Consider the following 26,749-nt stretch of genomic DNA (forward strand, 5'->3'; position numbering starts at 1 on the left):
ATTTTGTTATCCAATTCCCTTTTGAGATTTTGTATTGAGTCTGCTTCCCCTCCCTCTCAGGCAGTGCATTTTTTTATCACAACCTGCTTCGTGAAAACAGGCATCCTCTAGTTCTTTTAGAAATCACACAACAGCAATGTTCCCTGGTTATGGACTCTTGCACTACTAGAAACAGTTTCTCCCTTTCTATTCTTTTAAAAAAAAAGGTTCATGATCATGAAGAACTCAATAAATTATCTGTTAAACCTCCTCTGATCCAAGGTGGTCAATCACCCCAGTTCAAGATTTTCTGTGTAGCTGTAGTTTCTGACCCCGGTACTATACTGTTCAATCTATTCTGCACCTATCATTCTTGATGCACCCCAAATTTAGCCTATCAGATTTTGTCATATTTATAATTCTATCTTTCCCAGTCCTCTCTGCACCTAGTTTCAACATTTTTATTACACATGTTGATGCCCAACTCTCTGCCAGATTAGTTTAACCTCTCCACTATAGCAGTTATTGATCTGCCTCTAAGGTTATAAATCTCCAATCTGTTTAACAGTAACCCATCCATCCATCTATCTATGACAGAGCTGGTCCCAAAGTCCCAGGAATCTGAAGCATTCCCTCCTGCATCTTATTGCTACCCATAGCCTAAAACTATCTTGTTCTAGTTCTTTTCACATATAGCACTGAGACTGATCAAGAGATACCTTTCTTTTCAATGTTCTACTTCTTAAATTAAATGGGATTAAGGAACAAATTATTGTCCCTGAATTCCAATCAAATAGGTTTTTTTTCCTTGATCATTCGATTATATCATCTCGCTCCTGTGGTAAAATAGATTGGCAGTATTGATCAAAAACTATCACTTCAATTTACACAGGTGGGTGGCACAGTGGTTAGCACTGCTGCCTCACAGCGCCAGAGACCTGGGTTCATTTCCCACCTCAGGCGACTGACTGTGTGGAGTTTGCACATTCTCCCAGTGTCTGCGTGGGTTTCCTCCGGGTGCCCCGGTTTCCTCCCACAGTCCAAAAATGTGCAGGTGAGGTGAATTGGCCATGCTAAATTGCCTGTAGTGTTAGGTGAAGGGGTAAGTGTAGGGGAATGGGTCTGGGTGGGTTGCACTTCGGCGGGTCGGTGTGGACTTGTTGGGCCGAAGTGCCTGTTTCCACACTGTAAGTAATCTAATCTAATCCCCCACTTTTGCTGAATAGCAAGTTGCTGGGAATATGAAGTTTCCAATTTTTACCTTTTCTGAGTCCAAGTCTCTGTTATTACCAGTACAGCTATAATAAAAAAAATGAGCTTTAAATAGTAGGCTTTGTCTTTGTGTGCAGGTATTCCAAGTGTCACAATCCCACACATTAGTATCAGGTTTTCAGATGGCTTCAACTTAATATCAAAACCAATGAAGCTGGTTTAAATTGGCCATCTGAGCCATAAGTGATTTGCACACATTACTTGTAAAATCTGTGATCCTTGCCATACTCAAGCTAATTTTAGCTTTTCAATGGATAAATTGCTCCTTAGGTTTTAATCATTTTATAAAATAATTCAAATATAATTTATTGTTAGATACAACTTTCCTCAAACATCATTGTAAAAGATGCAGAGCATCTTCATTTGGATGCTTAACTGTCATTTTTGCAAGTTTGATCTAACCTTGTTATTTTCAGTTCTTAGAATTTTTAAAATCATGGCGTTTGTGTTGCTTAGTTAATGGACAAAATATCAAGCCTATTAGCACACGCAGTGTTTAATATTCCAGCGATTGTAGTGCAGATAAACTATTCCAAATGCTTGCCAAGGAATTGTTGAAGAATCTGATACCAAGTTTTTTTTGTTTGACGAAAGTGAAAGTCTGGCAACTGGTCACGGAAGTTTGTTGAAGTTAATTAAGCTTGAGCTGAATGAAATCGAGGGTAAGCAGAGAATTCTGTCTCTCTGGTCATGGCATTCAATGCGTAACAGCGATCAAGGCTGGTTCAACATGAAGTTAACTAATGAGGATTAATCACTGTATAAATGATCTGCACAATTGCATGCTTGTTTGGGGGAAAAAGGGACATGGAGGTGTGGAAGTGAAACTTCTGCATCAGAGAAGCTTGACAATGATCAGTAATTACTTCTTGACCATCGATTTACAGTATTGTGGATTATTCAGTATACCATGCTAAATGGTAAGCAAAGAAAGTTGACTTTCTGCCTAATTTTACTTTTAGAAGTTGAGTTCCTGCTTTGGAAAGATGTAATTCGCTTGTATATGTATTCTTAATTGATCATTGGATCTGTGAGCTACTGTATGTCTCAACCAATGCATTACAATTTTAGGTTTGCATTTGCACTAGAATTAATGTAAATCACGTTAGTTTTGGGAAAGAAAGAGAGATCTTTCCAGTTAAAAAGCTGAACTAAGAAGGCACGCTGCCAACAACTACTAGCACAGCAACATAAAATTAAAGGCAGATGATATTGACTTCTGATCGTGAGCCTCAACCTTCGTTTATTCAAGATTTTGTTTTATCTAATCTCTAAAGCTGCCTTCAAAGAACATCGGTGGAAATCTCCCTTTCAAAAGGGAGTAATTCCATCCTGACATCTCTAAAGATACAGTTGCATTTTGGGGTCCAGACATTCTGCTAATTTTGTACTGCTGCAAATCAGCATTTAAAATTTACTGGTGTACACATAACGGTTACCCATTAACTTTTGCTTAAGTGCACATGTGCATTACATTTTCCTGGCAGTCAGAATTTGATTTCGAACCAATAAAATAAAAGGTGTTGAAATATATTTATTTCGACAATCTTAGAACAGTTGCTGAACAAATTCAGTTCCAACTAGGGATTCCAACAATGCATATGTATGTATACAGTCAGACTGCAACATGCATGTAAAAGTGCATGTTACCACCACAACTTGGACTCCCTGAATGATCTGCAACACACCACAACACATGCACATCTGCAACTGCAGTGCTGTATTCCCTTTCTAGCATATCAACCTGACTATAAAGCATGTTGCTCGTCACTGTTTTCCAAATATAACTTGAAAATGTTAACTTGGTGTACAATACGAATTTTATTTACCAGAATACAATTATATGGAAAGCTTCTGTAATAATTCAGCAAAGTGTTAGAGCTTTTGTGATGACACCTCATAGGTTTAATTAATATTGAGTTCTTAATTTTGAGGGCATATTGCAAACTAAGTTATGTGGTTAACTACTGCCTCAAGTTTTATAAGAATTGGAGATCATTCCAGTCATCTGAATATAATATCTAACAGAATTTGTTGAACTAACATTTATTTCTTCTTTCTGGCCATAAATTGAAAAATTGGCCATCATCTTACCAAATAAATACTTGAGAAAGTTACAGAAAAAAAGTATGTCCAAGAAGAAATTACCTTGTGATGTGAATCAAAGAAACATCCAGTCCAAATGAAGCCCTTTGGCCCATTAAGAGCTGAAAATGTGTTGCTGGAAAAGGGCAGCAGGTATGGCAGCATCAAAGGAACAGGAGAATCGACATTTCGGGCATAAGCCCTTCTTCAGGCTGATGCCCGAAACGTTGATTCTCCTGTTCCTTTAATGCTGCCTGACCTGCTGCGCTTTTCCAGCAACACATTTTTAAGCTCTGATCTCCAGCATCTGCAGTCCTCACTTTCTCCCTTTGGCCCATTAAGTCTATACCACCAAAACTATGCTAAAAAAACACTTGTGCCACTTTCCCGTTTAAGCCAGTGCCTCAAATGTTATTACACGTCAAGTGCACATCCAAGTACTTTTTTTGAAAGGGTTGAAGTTACCTGTCTCCATTATCCTCCAGGTAATACATTCCAGGCTCTCACCACCCTCCGGGTGAAAAAGACCTTTCCTCAAATTTCATTTAAACCTCCTGCCTTCTAGCTTAAAAGTGTGCACCCCTGTTACTAATCCTTCAACTAAGGGGAACAGCTGCTTTTCATCCATCCTATTGAATGTCCCTCATATTCTCATACACCATTAACACTTGACCTTCTCTGTTCCAAAGGAAACTACCTGAGCTTGTCAATTCTGCCTTCATAGCTAATGTACTTCATGTCAGACATTGTGAATTTCCTCTGCACTCCCTCCAGCATAATCCCATCATTTCTTCCATAGTAACCAGAACCGCATTCAGTCCTTCAGCTCTGGCCTAACCAAAAATTCAGTATAGCTCCAATATAACCTCCCTGCTCTTATAATCTGTGCCTTGATTGATAAAGACAAGTGTTCCATATGTCTTTTTAACTACCCTATTAACCTGTTCTGCCTGTCAGAGATTTGTGGACAAGCACCCCACAGTCCATCTGTTTTTATGAGCTTCCTGGTGTCTTACCATTCATTGAGTACCCTCTTGCCTTGTTACTTCTTCCAAAGTACATCATCTCACACTGATCAGTTTCATCTGCCACTAAACTGCCCATCTGACCAATCCATCTATACAGCACCCTCCTGTAACCTAAGATCTTCTTCCTCACTGTCAATCATCTGGCCAATCCTTGTGTCAGAATTAAGAGTTAATTAAAACACATGAGAACCTGCTTGGAATATCGGAGACAGACAGTCAGGTGCAGAGAATGGACTCAGATTGGTCTATTAACTGTACTGCAGTCTCAGCTTTTCAATACATGTTACTATTTCACCAAGTCAGTAATGTTGCATAAAGTTTATAACATAATTTAAGTTGGGAAGCCCAGTACACTGTATAGATGGGAGCAGCAAGTTATAAAGAGGCATAGACAGAAAAGGTATGCAGGGTAAGTTAAGTTTGCAGAGGCCATTCAATTTATGCCCTAGGGTGACTATTCAAACAGTTTCCTAACCATGAGAGAATAGGAGCTGTGGAGAAGCAAAGGGACCACATATAAAGATAAATTTTAAAATGCCCAGGTATAAAGACAAATCAAAAATCATGGAGTGATGGCCTTTATCTCAAAGAGGATGAAACACAAAGTGGGGAACAGGAAGCCTGGGTGTCAACTGGAATACTGTATTTAGTTTTGGACATATCAGCTTCAGGGAGTATAGATGCACCAGAATTGTACCAGGGCTCATCAAGTTAAATTATGAGGATGCATAAATTTGGCTTGCACTTCTTTTTTGAATCTGGAATGCTGATATAATAGAAGTTTTTAAAACGATAAAATGGGTTAAAAGGTAGTTGAGGGTAAATCACTTCTATTGTTGAGAACATCTGGATCAAGGGGAGCATACTTTTAAATTAGAACCCTTTTTCTGCAGAAAGGGTAGCAAAAATCTGGAACACTTTGTCCCAAAAGACTTTCAAAGTCGGGTTAAGTAAAATTTCCAAGACTGACATTGAAAGATATTTGTTAGGTAAGTGTATCAAAGGATATGTATCATTGGTGAGTAAACAGAGTTGAGGGATAAAACAGCCATGACCAGATGAATGGCAGAACAGGCTTAAAAAGGATGAGTTGTCTATTATCCTATGTACTAAAGCAAATATGTTATTTTATGGAAATATTTCCCAATACTCAAAACCACCCTTTAACACATGGGATTTGGTGCATTAATTGTTTCATGCCATGCCCTTTTGAGTTGTTTGTATTTATATTGTACCCTGAATGCTGTTTAACAGTATGTACTGCATGACACAAAAAAATGCAACTTGTTTTGATTTTTTTAAAAATTTGGCAGCAATATAAACATAATCCAAGTTGTTTTTGTAAATACTGTCCAATAACTCAGTCTTATACAGGGAAATTGGGTTTATCTAAATAACTTATTTCTTTATCTAGACACAGAGAAACCACTAAATTAGAGCAACAAAACAATTCAACAAAATAGTTAACAGGAACAGTTAGCATGGTTATGAAATGATAAATAGCCTTGATCCAAATGTAGTCTGTTGGAATAAGTTCAAAGCAAATACAATCCACTGCACAGATGTCTTTCACTCTGCACAATTAGCAAGAGGTGCAGCTGTCAACAAATACATTTATGGGAACTTAGATAAATTACTTAATTTCACAAAGCTTTGGATAATACAGTTTATTAAAAACTAGTCAAGCATGATTAGCATTATTTAATTATTTGTTATTAGTGTGAACAAAAATGAAATATTACAACTCATATCGTGAGAGTATTAATTTCTATTAGTGCCTAACATGGGCCTTACTTTGGCACTTGCATGCATTCGCTGTATTTTTATTAAATACTTCCTGATTGTTCTGAGGCTTTAGAAACTAGTTTTACATGTTTCTATCTTTAGAAAATCTCACCAGCATCATGGCTTAGCCTGTACCCAAGCAGCTTAATTTTAACCTTGATCAGTGACAACATAGCATGGCAGTGAGCTCCTTACATCTGGCTTCTCCAGGAAAAGTGTTGACCCATTATAGATATGATGGCCAGAATATTGATATAATTGGATTCATTGTCCTGAGGTTAACTCTTCAGATGATGAACCCCTTAAAATTCTATGGTCAATCTGTTCAACGACAATGGAAAAAATTTATTTTTCATTCTTCAGATCCATGTCTGTATAACAGAATATGGCACTGTCTGCTTTATGAATCCATTTCATCAAAAGCACTTAAGTATGAACCTGAATCATTTGATAATTGTTTCAATTTTACACATTCATGTTGATGGAAAATTCCTAGCAAGTATTCCATTATTTTCCAATTTTTCATGAAATGGAAGCACTGTGACATTTAATCTTTTTTGTCTTTTAAACTTCTGGAATAAGAGCATTACACAGACATAAATCCCTTTTAAGTCTATGGTTACTATAAAACTTGATAGGAGACTACACATTCTTTGAACTCACTCCAGCTCCCTGAATTTGTGACTACATGCTTGTACTTTATCTTGCATGTGAAGACTGGATTATTTGATATGCATGATGAAATTGTCAACAAATGTGATGTATCAATTGCTCCTAGCTCAGGAAGCAAGGATAATAGTCTCCTGCTCAGATCACAGGTCTGTGAGATTTTTGCTAAGGTTTTTTAAAAATTTGTTCATGGGACATGAACATAATTGGCTACGCCAGCATTTCTGGCCCATTCACAATGTCCTGGGAGATGGTGATTGTAAACTGCCTCTTTGAACAGTTTCAGACCATGTGGTGCTGTGCTGTTAGTAAAGAGGTTCCACAATTTTGACTTAATTATATTGAAGGCAAGTGATGCACAGCGGAACTTACAGGTCGTGGAATTTCATGCACCCCTGCCCTTGTTCTTTTAAGTGATACAGATCAAAGGTTTGGAAGCTGTTGTCTCAGGACTGTTGGTAGGTTGCCTCAGTCCATTTTATAAATGATGCACACTGCTATTATTATTATGTATCAGTGTTGAATGAAAGTGAATGAAGAAAGTCATGAATGAAGCGACAATCAAGTAGCTTGTTTTGTTCTGGATGATAGAACTATTTGAACATTGTTGGAACTGCATTCATTGGACAAGTGGAAGGTATTCCATTGTACTCTTGACCTGTGCCTTGTAGATGATGGATGGACTTTGGAGACTGAGGAAGTGAGTTATTCACTGATTAGATTACTTACAGTGTGGAAACAGGCCCTCCAGCCCAACAAGTCCACACCGACCCATTCCCCTACATTACTCCTGACTAATGCACCTAACACTATGGGCAATTTAACATGGCCAATTCACCTAACCTGCACATCTTTGGACTGTGGGAGGAAACCGGAGCACCCGGAGGAAACCCACGCAGACATGGGGAGAATTTGCAAACTCCACACAGACAGTTGCCCGAGGTGGGAATTGAACCCGGGTCCCTGGCGCTGTGAGGCAGCAGTGCTAACCACTGAGCCACTGTGCTGCCCCGGGCACACTTCAACAGAAAATCAGATTTCAAATGCCAAACCAGGCCCCAGATATGACTGAGGTACCCACAAAATGCTTCAACACCACAATTCTGGCAGTCCGAATGTCATCCAAATGTACACATGCATATCAAAGAAATGAACAATCAAAAACTGAAATACAACCTTTAGAAGATGATCAAGCCTTGCAGATTGCCAACCACACTCACTACGTCGACTGTATAAGACACAGAAGTTTTTATAACCATCAAAATCATTAGTCCACACCCAGCAGGTTGACGTACCATGAAAATCAAAACTAATACAGAAGCTACTGACAACGTATTGCTGCTGCGCATCCTAAAAGACATGTACTCCAACAAATCCATGGCACAATCTACAAAAGACTACTTCACTGTGTACAACAAATCATCAATTCTGAGCAGTGTTACAATCACCCTAAGTGCTGGTATGTAAACAAATATAAATGATACACACTGCTATTACTGTGTATCAGTGCGGAATGGCAGTGAATGAAGGTGGTGGTGAATGGAATGGCAATCAAGCAGCAAGTTTTGTTCTAGATGTTATCAAGCTATTTGAGTATGATTGGAGATGCATACATTTGATAAATGAATTGGAGAATATTCCACTGTACCTTTGACCTGTGCCTTGTGAACTGACTCTGTGGACTCAGGAATTGAATTACTCACTGCACAATACCAAATTTGCTGCATGCTCTTGTACCCACAGTATTAATATGGCTGATCCAGTTCAATATCTAGTCAACGATAATCCCAGAATTGTGGAGAAAACAGCTAGAGCAATGCCTTTGAATGCAAAGAGGAAATAGTTTATTTATCTCTCGTTAGATTTGATCATTGCTGGGTAATTGCAAGGCTCACTGAAAGATGTTCTGGATCAGTGGTGCTGCAAGAGCACAGCAATTCAGGCGGCATCCGACGAGCAGCAAAATCGACGTTTCGGGCAAAAGCCTCCTGATGAAGGGCTTTTGCCCGAAACGTCGATTTTGCTGCTCGTCGGATGCTGCCTGAATTGCTGTGCTCTTCCAGCACCACTGATCCAGAATCTGGTTTCCAGCATCTGCAGTCATTGTTTTTACCTCACTGAAAGATGTATTGAAGTCTTGAAATCTTCTACCTGGTAGATACCAATGGCTGAACAGTATCAGGACTACAAGTATGTACAGACCTCACACTGTAACTTTCAATAGATCCAGATCACGTTCACTGTGGTGAGAATGAAAGAGCTACATGAATTCCCTCTTCAAAGTAGATCAAAATGAAACAGATACACCACTCGTGAGCAAATAGAGAACCATCACAACTGTGTATGGGAAATAGAACACTTGTGCATGGGAAATAGAGCACAAATCAGAATTCCTGTCACCAATACCTGGATATCCGCAATGGTTTCTAAGATATGCAGTCAGTCAAGTTGTATTAATTTGTACTGACCATGGTATTGTATTGAAAAGGAACAGAAACCAACTCAGACCTAAGTATGACACAGCAATCATGCATACATAATATAAGGAAGAAAACTGTAACAACAATGATTCTGCAATGATGCTGAGTGACAACAACCAGTGGCAAGATAACAAAGTTGTCAACTAAGAGCAACTGAGAATAACATGTACATGGATATACAATTACAAGGTCAGGATGAGTTGTCATGCCTCCAAACATTAGATAAAAGTTTGAATTATGAATCTTGTTAACTCTAAACTGTGCGACCTTTGGACAGTCTGCACACACAGAGGCAAGTTTTCAGCTGTAGGTATCAAATACATCCAACACATGCCAACACTGTTCTCAGCATTGATCTTGGGTTTTGGTCGTCACTGTTGTGCGCAGGCCTTGGAGGTCTGCACAGAAGAAAAAGTTAGAGGGAATGTAAAATTATCATGGAAGATCATCAACATATCTCTCCGTGAGAGTCATTGATAAAGTAACTGGTGATGCTTAATCCTAAGACACTATCCGGAACACTCCAACACTAATATCCTGAGACTGAAATGATTGACCTCCAACATCTACAATAATTTTCCTCTGCGGTAGGTACTTCAAAATAGTGCAACATTCCAACTCCAACAAATAAACTTTGGAAAGCTGAGCTGAGGTGACTGAGTAGGACTAAATGTAACAAGCAATCTGCTCAGCTGTTCAGATGCCATTAAAGGGAACCTTGGCACACAAATATCCAAGCAATGATTCAGTAATTGCCAGTCAAATACACCCTATTGTACTAACATTAAGTGGGTTGAAAACCAATCCAAGCAGTCAAAAGTTATTTGAATAATTTAACATATCCAGTAATCTCTCAAGGGTAACCATTTATAGGAATACATTGCTGCTCATCAAGTCCAACTGCTTTCATGTAACCACCAGCAGAATAGGAAAATTGGCTGTATAAAAATGAGTGTTTAACTGGAAATAAGGTCAATTTCTTATGTTTTCTTCCTTTTGTCTTCTTCCTTAACTAAGTTGCACTGTGAGAAAGCTAAGGACATATGGTTTGTGCTAAATAAATTACAAATAGTTTGCTGAACTTTCAGGATACCATAACTTTCTAACTTCTTCAGGTTTTTAAGCACCACTTTTTCAACATAACTGCATTTAAAAAAAAAACACAATGTTTGCTAAACTGTGTGAGAATGTGTTATTTATAGTGTTACTGGACAAATGCTTTAAACATACATGCAACATTCCCCTGTCTGTTATTTAGTAGAGCCATTAGATTAGTGGTCTTTGTCAAAATAATGGAGAATGAAATTTCATTTGAGCCTTTTAATCTGAATAATATCACTGGCATTTATTTTTACTTTGGTGCAGTTTTCTTTCTATGGGAACAGGTATCTTGACCTTTTAACACATGAACAAAATAAGGCTCTGCAATCTAATTCAAATTAAGGGTAGGAGGCCTTGACCAAGAAATGAAGCAGATACCTGAAGTAAATATACTTCAATTCTTTAAGAGTATTTTAGAGAAGACTCATGAGGCTGATCCCTGGAACTACCTTATGAGCAGGTTGGGCCTATACTCATTGAAGTTCAGAAGAATGAATGTGAAATACATAAGGTTCTGAGGGGCCTGAAAAGATGTTTGCTCAGATGATGTTTTCTATGAGTCTTCCATTAAAGATAGAAATGAGGAGGAATTTCTCCTCTCAGAGGATGGTAAATGTTTGGAATTCTCTTCTTCAGGCAGCAATGGAGATGGATCATTGACTATACTCAAAGTGACAGTGGATATGCTTTTCATTTTTGGGAATCAAGGGTTTTCAGGAGAGTACAGGGAGGGTGTGGAGAGATGAGGCGTGGGGATTGGCCCAGTGGGTAGCAAAGTGAACCAATGTCTATAATCAGACAATGTTGGATCTTGTCAAATGGTGGAGCAGGTTGAAGGGACTGATTGGCTTCCTGCTGCTCCTATTTCTTATGATTAGTATACCAAGAAGTTGCTTTGAAAAGGTAAATTATTTAACTAGTTTACTCCTTTCAACTCTCATCTTACTCATTGCAAAGATAATATTCAAAGTTGAAATTTATGGTGGTTAATCTACTTTAATTTGCATTATTCAGTCTCTATATTTGCAACAAAGTAAAACAAAACAAGCACTACTTCTCCAAGAGCATGTAAGCTTTTGCCAGATTGGAATTGGATAAATATTTGATAAAGAAGAATGTAAAGGTTTACTGGAAAACAACAGGGGCTCAGAAGTGGAATAAATAACTTCAATTGAAAAGTTAGTACATTACAGGTTTCACATGCTCCTGTACTGCCATGTATATATGTGCATTCTTAATAATAATGTGCTGTCTTGAAATAGCATTAACTGGTGCAAGAATGACAATTTCTTGTTGTGTTACTTTTCTCTAGTTTGTCCCAGGCTTGTGACCAGTGTTTTCCTGCTGCTGATGCTGATGTCTTCAGTCACATGCAAGTGCAAAGGGAAGAAGTGCAAGATTGGTGTCATCCTAGAGAATTATAAAGCAGTCATGTTTGATGAATTAAGAAGCTTAGTATGTACATGAAAGCTTTTGGATTTTATGAGCATTATGAAATACTAAAATTAAATAACCAGATTTACACTAACCCCATCATTTTATTTGCAGAAAAATATCACAGGGATTTCTGAAAACAATGAAATGCTGAAACACCCAAAAATGTTTAGTTGTCGATCTAATAAGGTACAATTAATATCCATCTTCTATTACATTAAATGATCCATTTCAATCATTCTTGTAAGTACTGCAATATATAAGAATGGAACATTTTAAAAATAAATATGGTCATAATTTGTATTAGGATATTTAATCAATGTATGTTTCAAATTCCTAATGCATCTACTTGGATTTCTATGGTACTGTTTTTGTAAAAGAATTTCTCAGACTGGAATTATTGTTTAAGAGTTTGGATTTCAGAGTGCTCTTGAAGGCAGAGAAACATCTAATAAGACAAAATAATTCAGTGAAAGATTTCCAAGGCCATGTCTGAGGCTATTCAAAAATGAGTGGTATTCTTCAGACCTTATGAGCGAAAAGAATTTCCCAAATAAGTGAGACAGCATTTGAATTAAAGATGAGGTTTTGAATAATACTGCAAAACAGTAAAGATGATGTCGGACTTAATGTGGGACAGAGGTTGAACCACACGGTGTTGGACTAGTTGAAGTCTGTGGAAGTTGAAGCGGGGGATTAGGGATCAAAGCAATTTAGTAGTTATCTAATTAACGGCAAAATTAAGAGTTATGGTGCAAAAGTGGTGAAGTACAGTGCCATCAAGAAATATCACAGAGGTATAAGAACATAAGAAATAGCAGCAGAAGCAGTCCATTTGACCCTTCAGGCCTGCCCTGCCTTGCAACAAATCATGGCTGATCCACACCAGGCCTCAACTGCTCTTCCATTCCAAAACATCTTGGACCTCATCTCCCTGATGTTTCAAAAATATACCTTATCTTTAAATGCTTACAGAGATCCAGCCTCTCCAATTTTTTGGGGTAGAAAATACGCACAGAAGAAATATATTTACATTTTAGTTTTAGTTCAGTGTCCCCTTATTTGGCAACTATGTCCCCGAGTTCAAGATTCCCCTCGAGAGAGGAAACATTTTCTCAACATCTACCCTGTCAAACATAATTTTCTGGGGATCTGGGTTTGAATCCCACCGGGGCTGATTGTGGAACTTGAATTCAATAAAAAAATGTCTAATGATGACCATGAAACCATTGTTGATTGTTAGGGGAAAAAAGACATTTGGTTTACTAATGTACTTTAGGGAAAGAAAAGCCATGCTTATCTGGTTTGGCCTTCATGTGACTGCAGACCCACAGCAATGTTCAATGTGATTAACTCTTAACTGCCCTCTGGGCAATCAGGGAGTGGCAATGAATGCTGGTCTAGCCAGTGACGTCCACATCCTGTAAATGTGTAAAGCCCCTTCACGTTCTTGGATGTTTCAGTCAGATCACTGCTTAATTTTCTGAACTCTAATGAATAAAGGCTAAATCTAATTAGCTGTTCTTGATAAGTAAACCCTTTCATCCCAGAAATCAGCCTAATGAATCTTTTTTGAACCATCTCCAAGGCCAGTGCATACTTTCTTAAATATAGGGTCTAAAACTGTGCACAGTATTCCAGGTGCGATCTCATCAACACCCTCTACAGTTGTAACAAGACTTCCCTTTTTGCCCCGAATAATAGATACCAAAGTCTCATTTGCCTTTTGTTTAACTTGCTGTACCTGTATGCTAACCTTTTGTATTCCATACACAACAACACCAGATCCCTCTACAAAACAGTTTTTGGTGTTATTTTCCATTTAAAGAATAGTTTATCTTTTGATCTTTCCTACTTTATATTTTCCTAATTTCAATTCCATCTATCAAGTTTTTGGCCACTTGCTCAACCTATTTATATCCTCTTGCAGGTTCTTCATGTCCTCATCACAACATGACCTCATCCCTCTTTTTGCATCGTCAACAAATTTAGCTGCATTACAAGGTGTCTCTTCATCCAAGTCATTAATACAGATAGTCAATAACTGAGGTCGCAAGATTAATCCTTATAGTCCTCCACTGATTATGTTTTCCAACATGCAAAAGATCCATTAATGCTGTCTTGTGGTCACCTGTTTGTTAACCAATCCTCAATCCATGCTAATTCATTATCGCCAATACCGTGAGATCCAGTCTTGAGCTATAACCTTGGCACCGTATTGAATTATTTCTTGAAACTTAAACACGTTTTCTAGTTCCCCTTTATCAATTCTACTGATTATATCCTCAAAGAACTCTATCAAACTTGTCAAACACAACTTCCCTTTCATAAAATTATATTAATTCTGTTTGATTGTTCAAAGCGTTTCTTAATATCCTAATATTTCTTCCTCGATAGTGGATTCTTAGCATTCTCCCTCTGAAAATGTACTTTGTCTCTCACCCTCCTTGAACAGGGGAATCAGATTAGCAATTTTAAAATCCACATGAACCCTCCCGGATTCAATGAGTTTTGGAATATTTTGACCAATATCTCCACTAATTTTTATAAAAGATTAGATTAGATTACTTTCAGTGTGGAAACAGGCCCTTCGGCCCAACAAGTCCACACTGACCCGCCGAAGCACAACCCACTCAGACCCATTCCCCTACATTTACCCCTTCACCTAACACCATGGGCAATTTAGCATGGCCAATCCACCTAACCTGCACATTTTTGGATTGTGGAAGGAAACCGGAGCACCTGGAGGAAACCCACGCAGACACGGGGAGAATGTGCAAACTCCACGCAGAGAGTCGCCTGAGGCGGGAATTGAACCCAGGTCTCTGGCGCTGTGAGGCCATTTCCTTTAAAACCCTTGGATGCAGGACATCATATCTTGGTGACTTGACTGCCTTTAGTTCATGTGTTTATCAACTACTTTGTCTCTCATAATAGCAATTATTACAAGATATTTCCTCCCATTAGCTCCTTGCTAACATTTTTCTTTGAGATACGTATAGTATCCCCCAAACATGAAGCCAGATGCAAAACATTGGTTTAATTCATCTGCCATTACTCCCTGCTAATGTTATTAATTCCCAGTGTGTTGTCCAAGATCCCACACTTACTTTAGCAACACACTTTCTTTTTATATTTCCATAGAAGCTCTCACTGTTTATTTTTTATATTTCTTGTCAATTTATTTTCGTAAGATATCTGAGGCCCAACCATCTTTAGCTACTTCATCAATGCCTTCCCTCCATCATAAGGTCAGAAGTGAGGATGTTCACCAATAATTGCACAGCGTTCAGAAGCATTCATGGCTCATCAGACACTGAAGCAATTTCAAATGCAATAAGATCTGGACAATATCTCAGCTTAGACTGAAAAACGTAGAATAATATTTGCATCACACAAATGCTAGGCAATGACCATCTCCAATAACAGAGAATTTCATCATTGTTCTTTCTCTTTCAAGACACCATGATCACTGAATCCACAAATCAACAACCCTAGGGGTTACCATTTGATCAAAACCTGAAATGAACTAGTCTTACAAATACAGTGACTACATGAGCATTTCAGATGCTAGGAATCTTGCAGCAGGTAACTCACCTCCTGATTTCTCAAAGCCTCTCCACCATAAATAAAGCATACATTAGGAAGGAATACTCCCCACTTACTCGGATGAGTGCAGGTCCAACAATTCTCAAGAAGCTTGACACCATCCAGGGGAAAGCATCCTGTCTGATTGGCATCATATCCACCACCATCCACTCACTCCACTCAGTAGCAGCACTGTGAACTATCTACAAGATGAACTGCAGAAATTCACCAAGATTCTTTAGGCAGTACCTTCCAAACCCACAGAAGAACAAGAGCGGCAGATACATGGGAACATTACCATTTACAAGGTAATATCCAAGCCACTCACCATCCTGACATGGAAATATATGGCCATTCTTTCAGTGTTGCTGGGTCAAAATGCTGGTTTTGTGGCATTATGAGTCTGCCTACAGCACATCAACTTGCAGCAGTTCTAGAAGGCAGCTTAATTTTCCAAGGGCATATAGGAACAGGCAATAAATGCTGCCCCAGCTATGAATGAATAAATAAAATGTTTACCTCTTTATTGGCTTTTAAGTCATCCACTGCTGAGCCCGAGAAAAATTCCAACCCTTTGGCCTACCAGTAGTTTTTAATCTCTTTGTATGCCTTAGTTTTGTTTATTAAATAATCCCTTTGGCCACCTTTGTTAATCCATCTCATTGAGTCCATCTTTTTGATGAGAATAAATTTTGCTGAGTGTTTTGAAAAAATTGCCCATATGCCTGCCACTGATCTTCATCTTAATTTATTTCCATACCTTACATTAGAAAACTTCTGTTTCATACCTCTGAAACTGCCCTTATTTAAGTTGAGAACACTGATTTGAAGCCCAAGTTACTCTCCTTTAAACTTATTCATTCATGGGATGACAGCATCGCTGGCCAGGCCAGTGTTTATTGCTCATCCTTAATTGGCCAGAGAGCAGTTAAAAGTCAACTACATTGCTGTGGATCTGGAGTCACATGTACGCCAGACCAGATAGGGACAGCAGTTTCTGTCCCTGAAGGACATTAGTGAACTTGATGGGTTTTTGCAACAATCAACAATTAATACATGGTTACCATTAGACTCTTAATTCCAGATTTTTATTGAATTTTAAATTCCACCATCTGCTGTGGCAAGATTTGAACCCGGGACCCCAGAACATTACCTGAGTCTTTGGATTAACAGTCCAGTAATAATACTATTAGATCCTCACCTCTGCCTATGAGATCTCTGTTAAACCTGACATAATTATGTATTACTAGATCTAAAGTAGCTTTTCGCTGGATAACAATTTAAATAAAACAAAGAACTACAGATGCTGGAAATCTGAAACAGAAATAGAAATTGCTGGAACTCAGCAGGTCCAGCAGTATCTGTGGAGAGAAAGCAGAAACAATGTTTTGAGACCAGTGACCCTTCTTTAGATTGGATAGTAGCTAGAAAAAGGTGGCATATATGCTGAAAGCCGGGACTAAAGGAGTAAGGGGAAAGGTGGAGCCCAGAGACAGAAACAATGACAGTTAGAGAGACAAAAGAATGGATGATAGTATTCCTGAGAGGAAGAAAAGCTGACAATGGGAATTATAAATAGGATTGACTGTGCTGAAAGCAGTCCATGTCAGGACTGTGAGGATGGGTAAAAGACATCGCAAAAGGTGTTCGGGTTCTAAAATTATTGAGGTCTATATTGGGACGAGAAAGTCCACAGCGGAAAATGAGATGCTGTTTATCCAGCTTGTGCTGAGCCTCACAGCAGACTGAAGACAGAGATGTTGACTAAGGAATATGGTGGTACAGTTGGTTCTGCTATAACGCATGTTTTTTCAATGCAAATTGACTTTAACACGATTTAAGAATTTAGACCATTATTAATAGAATGCGAACTTTCCTTACCTATATTGGCTATAATGTGATTCCAGCCCCATTAGTTTGAATGGCGTGGCTATTGCACAATTTTCTTATAATGCGAGATTGCATGAGAACGGAACTATCGCGTCATATCGGAACCAACTGTACATTGAAGTGGCAGGCAACTGGAAACATAGGATCATTTTTGCAGAGGAGTATTCTGCAAAGGAGTTACCCAGCCTGCTTTTCAGTCTCTCCAATCCTTGTGAGCAACAAATACAATAGACTAGATGAAGTGAAGTGCGGGTAAATCACTACTTCACTTGGAAGGTGTGTCGGGGGCCTTGGATAGTGAGAAGGGAGGAAGTAAATGGGCAAGTGTTCCACCTCCTCCAATTGCATAGGAAGATTGCATGAGGGGATATGAGGTGGTTTTGGGAATGGAGAAGGAATGAATCAGGAGGGAATGGTCTTTCACTCTGCAGATGTTGCCAGATCTGCTGAGTTTCTCCAGCAATATCTTCTCCTGGGTAGGTTATGCAACATGTTGTTCTGAGAAATAATCCCTGACACACTACACAAATCCCTCTTTCATAAAAGTACCCATGACAATGATAGTGCTTTTCTGATGCACCTCTATTATTTCCTGATTTATGCTTTATCCTACAGTGAGGCAAATCTTCAGGGACCCTACAGATGATTCCCACCTGTGATTTCTTCTATTTTCTATTCCCTGTTTTCACCTGATTCTACACCACAATTTATTGTATCTTTATCATTATTCACCACTGCACTGGTACCTTAATTATATATAAAGATATCCCATCTCCTTTTCTTTTATGCTTTCTCTTCTGAAGGTCAAATATCCTTGAATATTGAGTTCATAGTCTTGGCCACTCTGCTGCCATGTCCCTATAATAGCCCTGAAGTCATACTAATGTGTTTCTATTTGAGCTGTCAACTCATCAATCTTGTTAAAAGCACAGCATGTATTGAGTTAAGGAGCCTTAAGCTTTGATTGTTTACCATTATTACCTAGGTTAGAGTGGTGCTGGAAAAGCACAGCAGGCCAGGCAGCATCCAAGGAGCAAGAAAACCGACGTTTCGGGCAAAAGCCCTTCATCAGGAATAATTTCTCCACACCGGAGACTCCCTGCCTTCATTCCTGATGAAGGGCCCTGGCCTGAAACGTTGATTTTCCTGCTCCTCGGATGCTGCCTGGCCTGCTGTCCTTTCCCAGCACCACTCGAATCTGGACCATGATCTCCAGCATCTGAAATCCTCACTTTTACCATTATTTCCTAGTCTGGTTCTACCTTCTGCTGCAATGTTCTGCATATATTTTCTACCCCTTACCATCACATCTTGAATATCACTTGCTTCTTTACCATCTGCACCTCTACTCTCTCAACTCAATTTATTTTTTAACTTTCCTTCTATTTAACCCTCACCTCCATTAATTAGAGTAGAGCCCTATCCACAACTCTATTTATGTAGTTAGCCTGGAACACTGGCCACAACATGATTCCAATGAATCCCATCCCATGTAACAGATCTCTTGTTCTCCAGTACTAATGCCAGTTCCAAATGATTTGGAACCCATTTCTTCCACATTAGTCTTTGAGTCACATACGTGCCTCTTTCATTTTATTCATCCTGTGCTAGTTTGTATTTGACTCAGGTAGTAATCTGAAGATTCTGTCTTCAGGTGCTGTCTTTGCAATGGAATGAGGAGATCAAGGTGAAGAAAACTTGTGAGCTTCTGTATCACTAAACAAGGAATTGACAGAGAATGTGAGGAGTTTGGTGGAGGAATGACATTACTGATGAACTAAATTCAATCATTTCAGCAGTTGATAGTCCATTGAAGCATTCAATCCCTTAAGAACTCAATATCAAATAGATGTATGGATCGATCATTAAGGGGCTCCATGGTTATGATCTTAGCTGACAGATGCCCCAAAGCAACATATACTAGGAGCAGCATTATTTGCTTTAAGGCAAGACTTCTATCCCTATCTCAGGAAGAAGTTTCACCAGAGAGAGATGTTGACCATTTAGTTCACAACACTACACCAGAGCCAATCAGAAGCAGTGATCACTGCTGGGACTGCAAGCAGTTCCTCCACACTGAGGAGGATTCGTAGGTCTGGGTTTAGGGACTCATTGAAGATGGTGAGATCAGTGAAGGAGCTGGGGTGTTGGAGGGGCTGAGTTAAAGTGTCTAGGTGGAGGTTAACAGGAGGATCATTTTGGTGGGCTGCCTCCAGTGCAATACCAGCCTGCAGAACAAAGTTGCTGGGTCTCCAACACAGTGTGGGCCTAAAATCTGGCTAACAATTGGCTTTGCAGAGGCTTCAATTGATCCATCAATAGGCAAGCAACCCAATGCCTCCCACATGTGCACATAAAATTTCAGACTGGTCATGGATGGGTGAGTAGGCAGTGGGAAAGCCAGCCACTGGATTTAGCATGCTCCTTGCTGACAGCAGAACGTATAATCCATCCCTTAGCAACAGGCCTAGATTTAATGGCTGCCATTGGCTTACAGACAGATTTGATTGTATACTTGAGGTGTTGCTGAGCAATAGCAAGCAGAACAACATAGGTCAGACAGAGTAGAAATTGTTATTCGAAGCAGTTGTGATATTTACTGAGAAGGATTGGAAGGTGTTTTAGTTTGGAAACACAGAGTCCATGTTTTCCCACATCCTAGGGAGCTTTAACCACTACGTGCAATTTGTTTTCATATAGTTTGCTACTGGAAACCAGCTTATTTGAGAGACTTAGCTCCCTGTCCAGCAGAGAATATTTTGTGGGAAACTCAGACACAAGAGATTTAAAAAAGACATGGGGAGCATTTTTTTAAATCACAGAGGGTGGTTTGCATTTGGAATGAATATTCTGAGGAAGTGGTGGAAGCAGGCAGAGTTACTATGTTTAAAAGACACTTTCATTACTATATGAATAGGAAAGATTTGGAGGGATATGCACCATGAGCTGGCAGTTGGGACTAGTTTAGTTAGTGATTATATTTGGCCTGTGCTGGATGGACTGAAGCATCTGTTTCCCTCCTGTATGACTCTTCTGTAAGAGCAGATTAAAAAGAAACCTGTGTTAGCATTAGCATGGAGGAGCAGACACTTTGGACAATTGGCTAGAAGGGCCTGATCTTGGAGCAGTGAGCTACTGACCTCTGATTTCCGAACCTAATTCCAATCCTGACATCTGACCCCAAAGCTGTCTGATCCCCAATTTTGAATGGGGGAGGTGGGACAAAGATTAGATTCTGCATACAGTCACATCCCAGATTGAGATGGGAGCTTGGTCTTTGGAATGGGAATGGGTTCATATGGTGATTCCAGTGATAGGGAAGAAGGTAGAAGTTGGTGGGACAGTTATAGTGGATGCATTGCTACTGGCCCACAAGCTACAAGAGCAATTATTATTTACCTGAACCTGTTGTAGCCTCTCTTAAGCTGAATGTTTCATGAGGCTGGATGAGTGTGGTTGACCAAGGTTAAAGCTGCAAGTCAGCCAATTCAAATATGACCCTCATTATAATATTGAGATAGCTAACACAGCTTCATAATTCATAATTCAGTGGGCAGGGCTGTGATTTGAGTTTTATTTAATCTTAACATCTTACCTGATTCTAATTCCATCCATTCTTTGTAATAAGACAGGAGAGTAGCTGTGAGATTCTGTGTCTGGGAGTTGGGCAAATAAAGGAAAGATATTAGAGGTCAACGGAAAGTTTAGTGGTGTGAAAGCTGGCTTGCACTGAAACCAAACCCACATGTTAAACTAAGAATATTTTCTACATTTGTATTTTAGGAGCAAAAGATACTTCGTTCAATTTATTGTATGACTGTTTTCCTAAAAGGTGAAGTTAACTGCACTGCAACTAATGACATAGATTCAGCCTTGTGCAAAATTAATAACCAAATGGAATCTGTAATAAAATGCCATTGTAACAAAGTGTACCAGGTTGGTAATCACTCTCTATCTCTATTAATATGTAGAACATTTTGTGACTGCATATACCTCCAGTGGTTATCACATTTACCTACCATGACATTTTCATGTTGTGAGTGTTTCCATCGTGTCTGCCAATCACATTTAAACCATGTTTATCTGAATTTATCAGATTTTCTAACAGTCCTCCCTGCTCTCATCTCCAGGATCGCTGGTATTGTGTTCCATGCAACTACCTGAGGCCTACTTAATACTATAAGTACCAACTCACCAAACCTCCTTCAATGGCATGTAGCAAAATTACAATCTAGATGGACAAGGGCAGCAGACATTGGGACAACACCATGTATCAATTCCCCTTCAAGTCATACACCATCTATATTCAAAACCATCTCATCATTTCTTTATTGTTGCTGGACCATAATCCTGGAACTCCATTCTAGCACTCTCAGTGTACCAGATTAACTGCTGTGGTTTGAGAAGGCAGCTAATCACCACCTTGTCAAAGATAATTAAGGGTGGGCAACAATACAAACCTAATTAGCGATACCCATATCCTATAAACAAATAAAAATCATTTGTAAAAATCAGTCAGTCCAAAAGGGAAAAAAACAATAAAATCAGTGAATAGGATATCCTAGTCTAGACTCATCTTTCAACAGAAAACCAATATATTCATTGTAACTATTTCTGTTGTTTTTTTGTGGTTTGTTTTTCCTGAGAGGACACGTATAGATTTTCATCCAGGCTATTTTGAGCCTGACCTATATTTATTAAGGACAAGCTTCATAGCTTCATTGAGAAGCAACTTTGATATCAAGGCAGTTATCTTATCAAAGTCAGACCTCAGGTCAACGCAGAGGAGATTCCATCATGTCAAACCGGTGTAATGACTGTGTAGCAAGGGAAACATAGTTCTTCCTAGCTCTAGAGCATGAGTAACAACAAAGGAAAACGTCATAAAGACATACCTTTTTTAGGTGGAAAGCCAGATAAATTGAGGTGGAAAGCCAGATACTTGCTCCACCAAAGTAGTTTTGTCAAGGATCTCATTGGTAGGTACTTACTTATAAAATTGCCACCTCCCATCCCTTGCAATCATTACCCATCAGTTATTTTATGAAGCAGCCTGGATATCTAAAAAAGACCCTGATAGATATAGCAGATTTGCACTTTATGACAGCATTTGGTCCATTATAATTATATTATGTTATATTATATTATAATTGAAATAGTATAAGTAGGTTGTGCTTGAATATGAAATGTAAAGTTCATAAATCCTGTACTTGTCTTTTATTCTGTATACATTGAAGACAAATCTCTTAACTGTTAACTGTTGTCACAGAGTACTGATTGACTGAGCTGAATAATTGGCATAGCCGTAAAACATAGCAGCATAAGTAGGCCATTCAGCCCATCACATTGCCCTGCCATTCAATGAGATCATGGTGGATCTGATAATCCTTTCCCCCATAATTCTTGATTACCCAACTGATTAAAATTCTCAGACAAGACCACTGGGTTAGTTTCATTCTTTCTTTTAACACAGTCAATTTATTTTACCTACTCTAAATCACTGCTCTATGATAGAATCCCTACAGTGGAAATAGGCCATTTGGCGCAACAAGTCCACAGTGACCCTCCGAAGTGTATCCCACCAAGACATATTCCCCTTCCCTATCACTTTACATTTTCCCTTACTAATGCACCTAACCTACACATTCCTGAACACTATGGACAATTTAGCACAGCTAATTCACCTAACCTGCACATCTTTGGACTGTGGGAGGAAAACGAAGCACCTGGAGAAACTCACACAGACACGGGGAGAATGCACAAACTCCACACAGTCGCCTGAGGCTGGAATCAAACCCGGGTCCCTGGCGCTGAGAGGCAGCAATGTTAACCCCTGAGCCACCATGCCACTCTAGTTTGCAATTAGCATAACCTATCTAAATTGTGTTTTTAGCTATTTTGGATATACAGCACAAAAATGGTCACAGTTCAACAGTAATTGAAACATTGCTTCCATTTTCTGGGTATGTAAATGGTGTAGTTCATCTAATATGTTACATGTAGCACTCATTGCTAGATTCATCAGACTTACACATGTCAACAAGAAGTGGGCCTTTTTCAAATGCTTGTTTAAATTAGGTTCTCTAGGAGCTAGGAAATTCAAGTGTGCTTTCCTAATTCTAAATTTACTGCAATCAGTCCCTCACATTGACGCTACACTAACCTCTCTCCCGAGATTACTTGAGGATAGTTTTTGGTAAGGATTCTGGAAATTATATTTTGATGTTGGCATTCTTCTGAAATAGAGAGGAAATCCAAAAATGGGCCTGGATGAAAATTTAATCTTGTGTTTGTTATTTAACTGGAGGCTTTATTGTTGTGGAGAATAGAGATTGCAGTACTATATGTTTTAGGTACTTGAATAAGTGCATGGTTGTCATAGAGACAGCCATACATGTTTTATTTTGCACCTGGCTATGATAATTCTGAACCAGAAGGGCTAATGTCAAAGCAAAAAGATCCACTATTCACCACTAAAAGATAAAAGGTAAAGTCACCATAGTTTTCTTACTGGATCATAGGGCTGCTCTCTCAGAGAGAGCATCACCATGCCTCAGGACTGGGGAGAGGTTGAGAAGGAGATTCCTTCATGGTAACCTCAACTAGCATAGGAATTGAACTTATGGTGCCAGCATCTCCTTGCCATCTAGCCAACTGAGCTAACTGCCCCCCACTATTGCAATCCCATACTGTGAACATACATAAATTCACCAAAACATAGAGCCACAATGTAAGGACAGTAGATTTTTCTAGCTGAGTAGAATACATGAGTGTTCTCATCAATCTCAATTAATCCAAAAATGGCAATGAAGGTAATGCCTAGACATAAAATTCAAAATTTATATGACTATGATATGTTCATCTAGCATAAACATAATTCCAACTATATCCATACAAATTTTGAATGAATTAATTGTTATCTTCCCTTTATCTTTTAGCAGTTGAATAGAAGCACAAGGTGTAGTACTCATCAATCTAGCCACAAGAAAAGAGGCAAGAAACACAGAAAAGTAAAAACAAAGAAAGGAAACAAAGAACAACTGAGAATAATCTCAAATTTATATTTGTGTTGGGAAAAATTATTTGTTGGACCCTGTCAGAGTTGTGCAAGGACAGGCTGAAAATAAGCTAATAATTCTTCTTTTGGCTCAAAACGGGCCAACATTTAACAATGTTGCTTTCCTAGCTGTTTATGATCTGCCTACTTTCACTCCACATTAAATAACTTTTCAAATGTGATATTTCCTGTTGTGAAATATTGTTTAAAGATTTGTCTTTGTCACTGTGGTTTTTGTAATTTATGTACAATGTCTTAGTATGGAGGAAATCGAGAAACTCAAAAGTCCAGAATTTGCTGGAGTAGGACATTTGGTTGCCTTGCCTCATTTTGCCCTCATCTTTCAGTTCTAAAATATGTAAAATGCAAATTGCTGTGGTTGCCAGCTGGCAAAGACATGGTGAGGCCAATGGAGCAACTATGACCTTGGTGACTAATGGGACCAACAGTATATCATTGGTAAATCAGATATAAGGATTAATTTTAAAAAAAGTGACAGAGAAGGAAATAAGGTGATATAGTGCCAAGATAAATACAAATTGCAAAGTAAAGCGATGTTAAGAAAGATATGTTTGGGGAAAAAAGTTAAAGGGCAAGAAGGGAAAGTGAAAAAAAAATTTTTTAGAAGCTTTGATATAAAATGTATAAATCTCTACCCATTACAGAAATGAGAATCCACAGTTTCAATTGTTCCTTTACTGGCTGAAGAGATTGAGTGGCATTGCAGGAACATAAAACACTCCTTAAAAAAGATTCTTATACTGTTAAGTTCCAGCTACAAATTTCCAAGTTGAGTTTAATTAATAATTAATGTACAGATACAGCAGCTTCTTGAAGATGACAGAAGATTGATGTTGACATCCTGTTTTATGAGGCTTTTCACAGCCCAATTTGTAGATTATCTCTTCTCACAACAAATTGCAGGACAAGAGACACACAAACTTTCCATTATATTCCTAAGAATTCTAGTCTAATATATTATGTGATTCTACAGAAATAATGCTTCATTGCTGATGATTTTATAATAAGCATTAATATATTATAAATCAAATTCATAAGTGATATTTCTTAATAATATCTTTAGAAAGTCCATTGAGGATGTAAGTCTGTTTCATTTAAAGTTATTGTATAATAACCTCAAATAGGAAATATTGCAGCTAATTAAAAAAAATTCAACTCAATGGTGGCATTGTACTTCAGGCAGCTGAACATTGGACTCCGAGACAGAAGGTCACATTTCTTGATACTTAACCTCACTGCTTCATTTTAGTGAGCAAAAGCAATTCTCAATGGAGGTGCTAACTGAAACATTTAATAGTAGGAATTAAATCTAATTGTATATAACTTTGTATTTAAATTACTTCTCAAAATAGGAAGTCATGGAATTTCACAATTCATTGATGTTTATGATGGAGCAATACCAACCCCATCTCTACAACCATCCTACCTTCTTAACAGATGGTGTTGGTAGACTTTCATTCAAGCATCTAAGAAGAAATTGCAGAAGTTAATAATGTGAACCAAAAGATTGAAGTGTATACTTTGGTCAAATTAATTCCTAAATTAGCTTTTCTTGACATACAAGCATTGTATTAAGAGGTTGTTGCATAATATGTATTGGATTTCTGCTGTATTTTAGAAGCCCATATATGCAGTGTTTTAATTTGTATTATGTTAGTTTAATGGACCCATATGCTAATTCAACTTCTATCGGTTTATACTTCTGTGTCCTTGCAGTAGATAGATTTCTTTTCATATGTGATTGTTTTAAATTTCAGACACCTCAGTGTAATTGATAGTGATAACATTACCTGCCATGTTATAAATTATTTTTTTTAAATTTTGTCTCTTAAAACTAGTTTTTTGAGACCAGCAACAGAGTAACAGTGTTTATGCAGCAACATGTAATTCTATGTACTTCTCGCCTGAAATTCCTGTAAAATAAGAACCTACAGGTAAATTTGAGCATGCTTTTGTAACCTAAATGTGGAATTATCTAAATGACTCCGTTTAGTTTGCAGCAGCTCCTGAACAACCACCATATCTAGCTGAAGATATATTCATGCTATTTAAATTCCTTCGCAATTCAACAAGCTGATAATAATGTGGCTGTGATTTGTTTTTGTACTATTTCCATACTTTCAGAGAACATCTGTAGAGAAAGGGATAAAGTTACAATTTGCTTGGAGGATTTTTACTGATGAGAACATCTTCCCACAAATTAATTTGTGAACTTTAATTTATGTGCATCTTGCTGATTCCATTCTAAAACGCAAACTGGTAACCAGTTAAACTTAGAAATGAAAGTTGGTTTTAATGGATGATGGGAGAAAGTGAGGACTGCAGATGCTGGAGATCAGAGCTGAAAATGTGTTGCTGGA

At 38.3% G+C, this 26,749-nt stretch overlaps 1 protein-coding gene across 1 annotated transcript; it reads left to right on the forward strand.

The window, feature by feature from the left end:
- Positions 1–1,934: 1,934 nt before the first annotated feature.
- Positions 1,935–26,749, forward strand: LOC148147642 (uncharacterized). Its single transcript, XM_087994612.1, has 5 exons — positions 1,935–2,171; positions 11,712–11,854; positions 11,948–12,022; positions 21,095–21,247; positions 24,250–26,749. Exons 1-5 carry the CDS (start codon positions 2,162–2,164, stop codon positions 24,430–24,432), a joined length of 564 nt encoding a protein of 187 aa, XP_087850738.1. The 5' UTR covers positions 1,935–2,161; the 3' UTR covers positions 24,433–26,749.

This window comes from Chiloscyllium plagiosum, unplaced genomic scaffold (genome assembly GCF_037043375.1).
Source record: "Chiloscyllium plagiosum isolate Xiang-an unplaced genomic scaffold, Cpla_swu_hap1 HiC_scaffold_15, whole genome shotgun sequence".
Classification (NCBI taxonomy): domain Eukaryota; kingdom Metazoa; phylum Chordata; class Chondrichthyes; order Orectolobiformes; family Hemiscylliidae; genus Chiloscyllium; species Chiloscyllium plagiosum.

What these genes read in the sequence shown, in the direction of transcription:
- LOC148147642 (XM_087994612.1), top strand. An exon ending in TTAGTTGTCGATCTAATAAG is followed by an intron (nt 12,023 to 21,094) that starts GTACAATTAATA and finishes TTTGTATTTTAG; the next exon opens with GAGCAAAAGATACTTCGTTC. An exon ending in ATTGTAACAAAGTGTACCAG is followed by an intron (nt 21,248 to 24,249) that starts GTTGGTAATCAC and finishes TTTATCTTTTAG; the next exon opens with CAGTTGAATAGAAGCACAAG.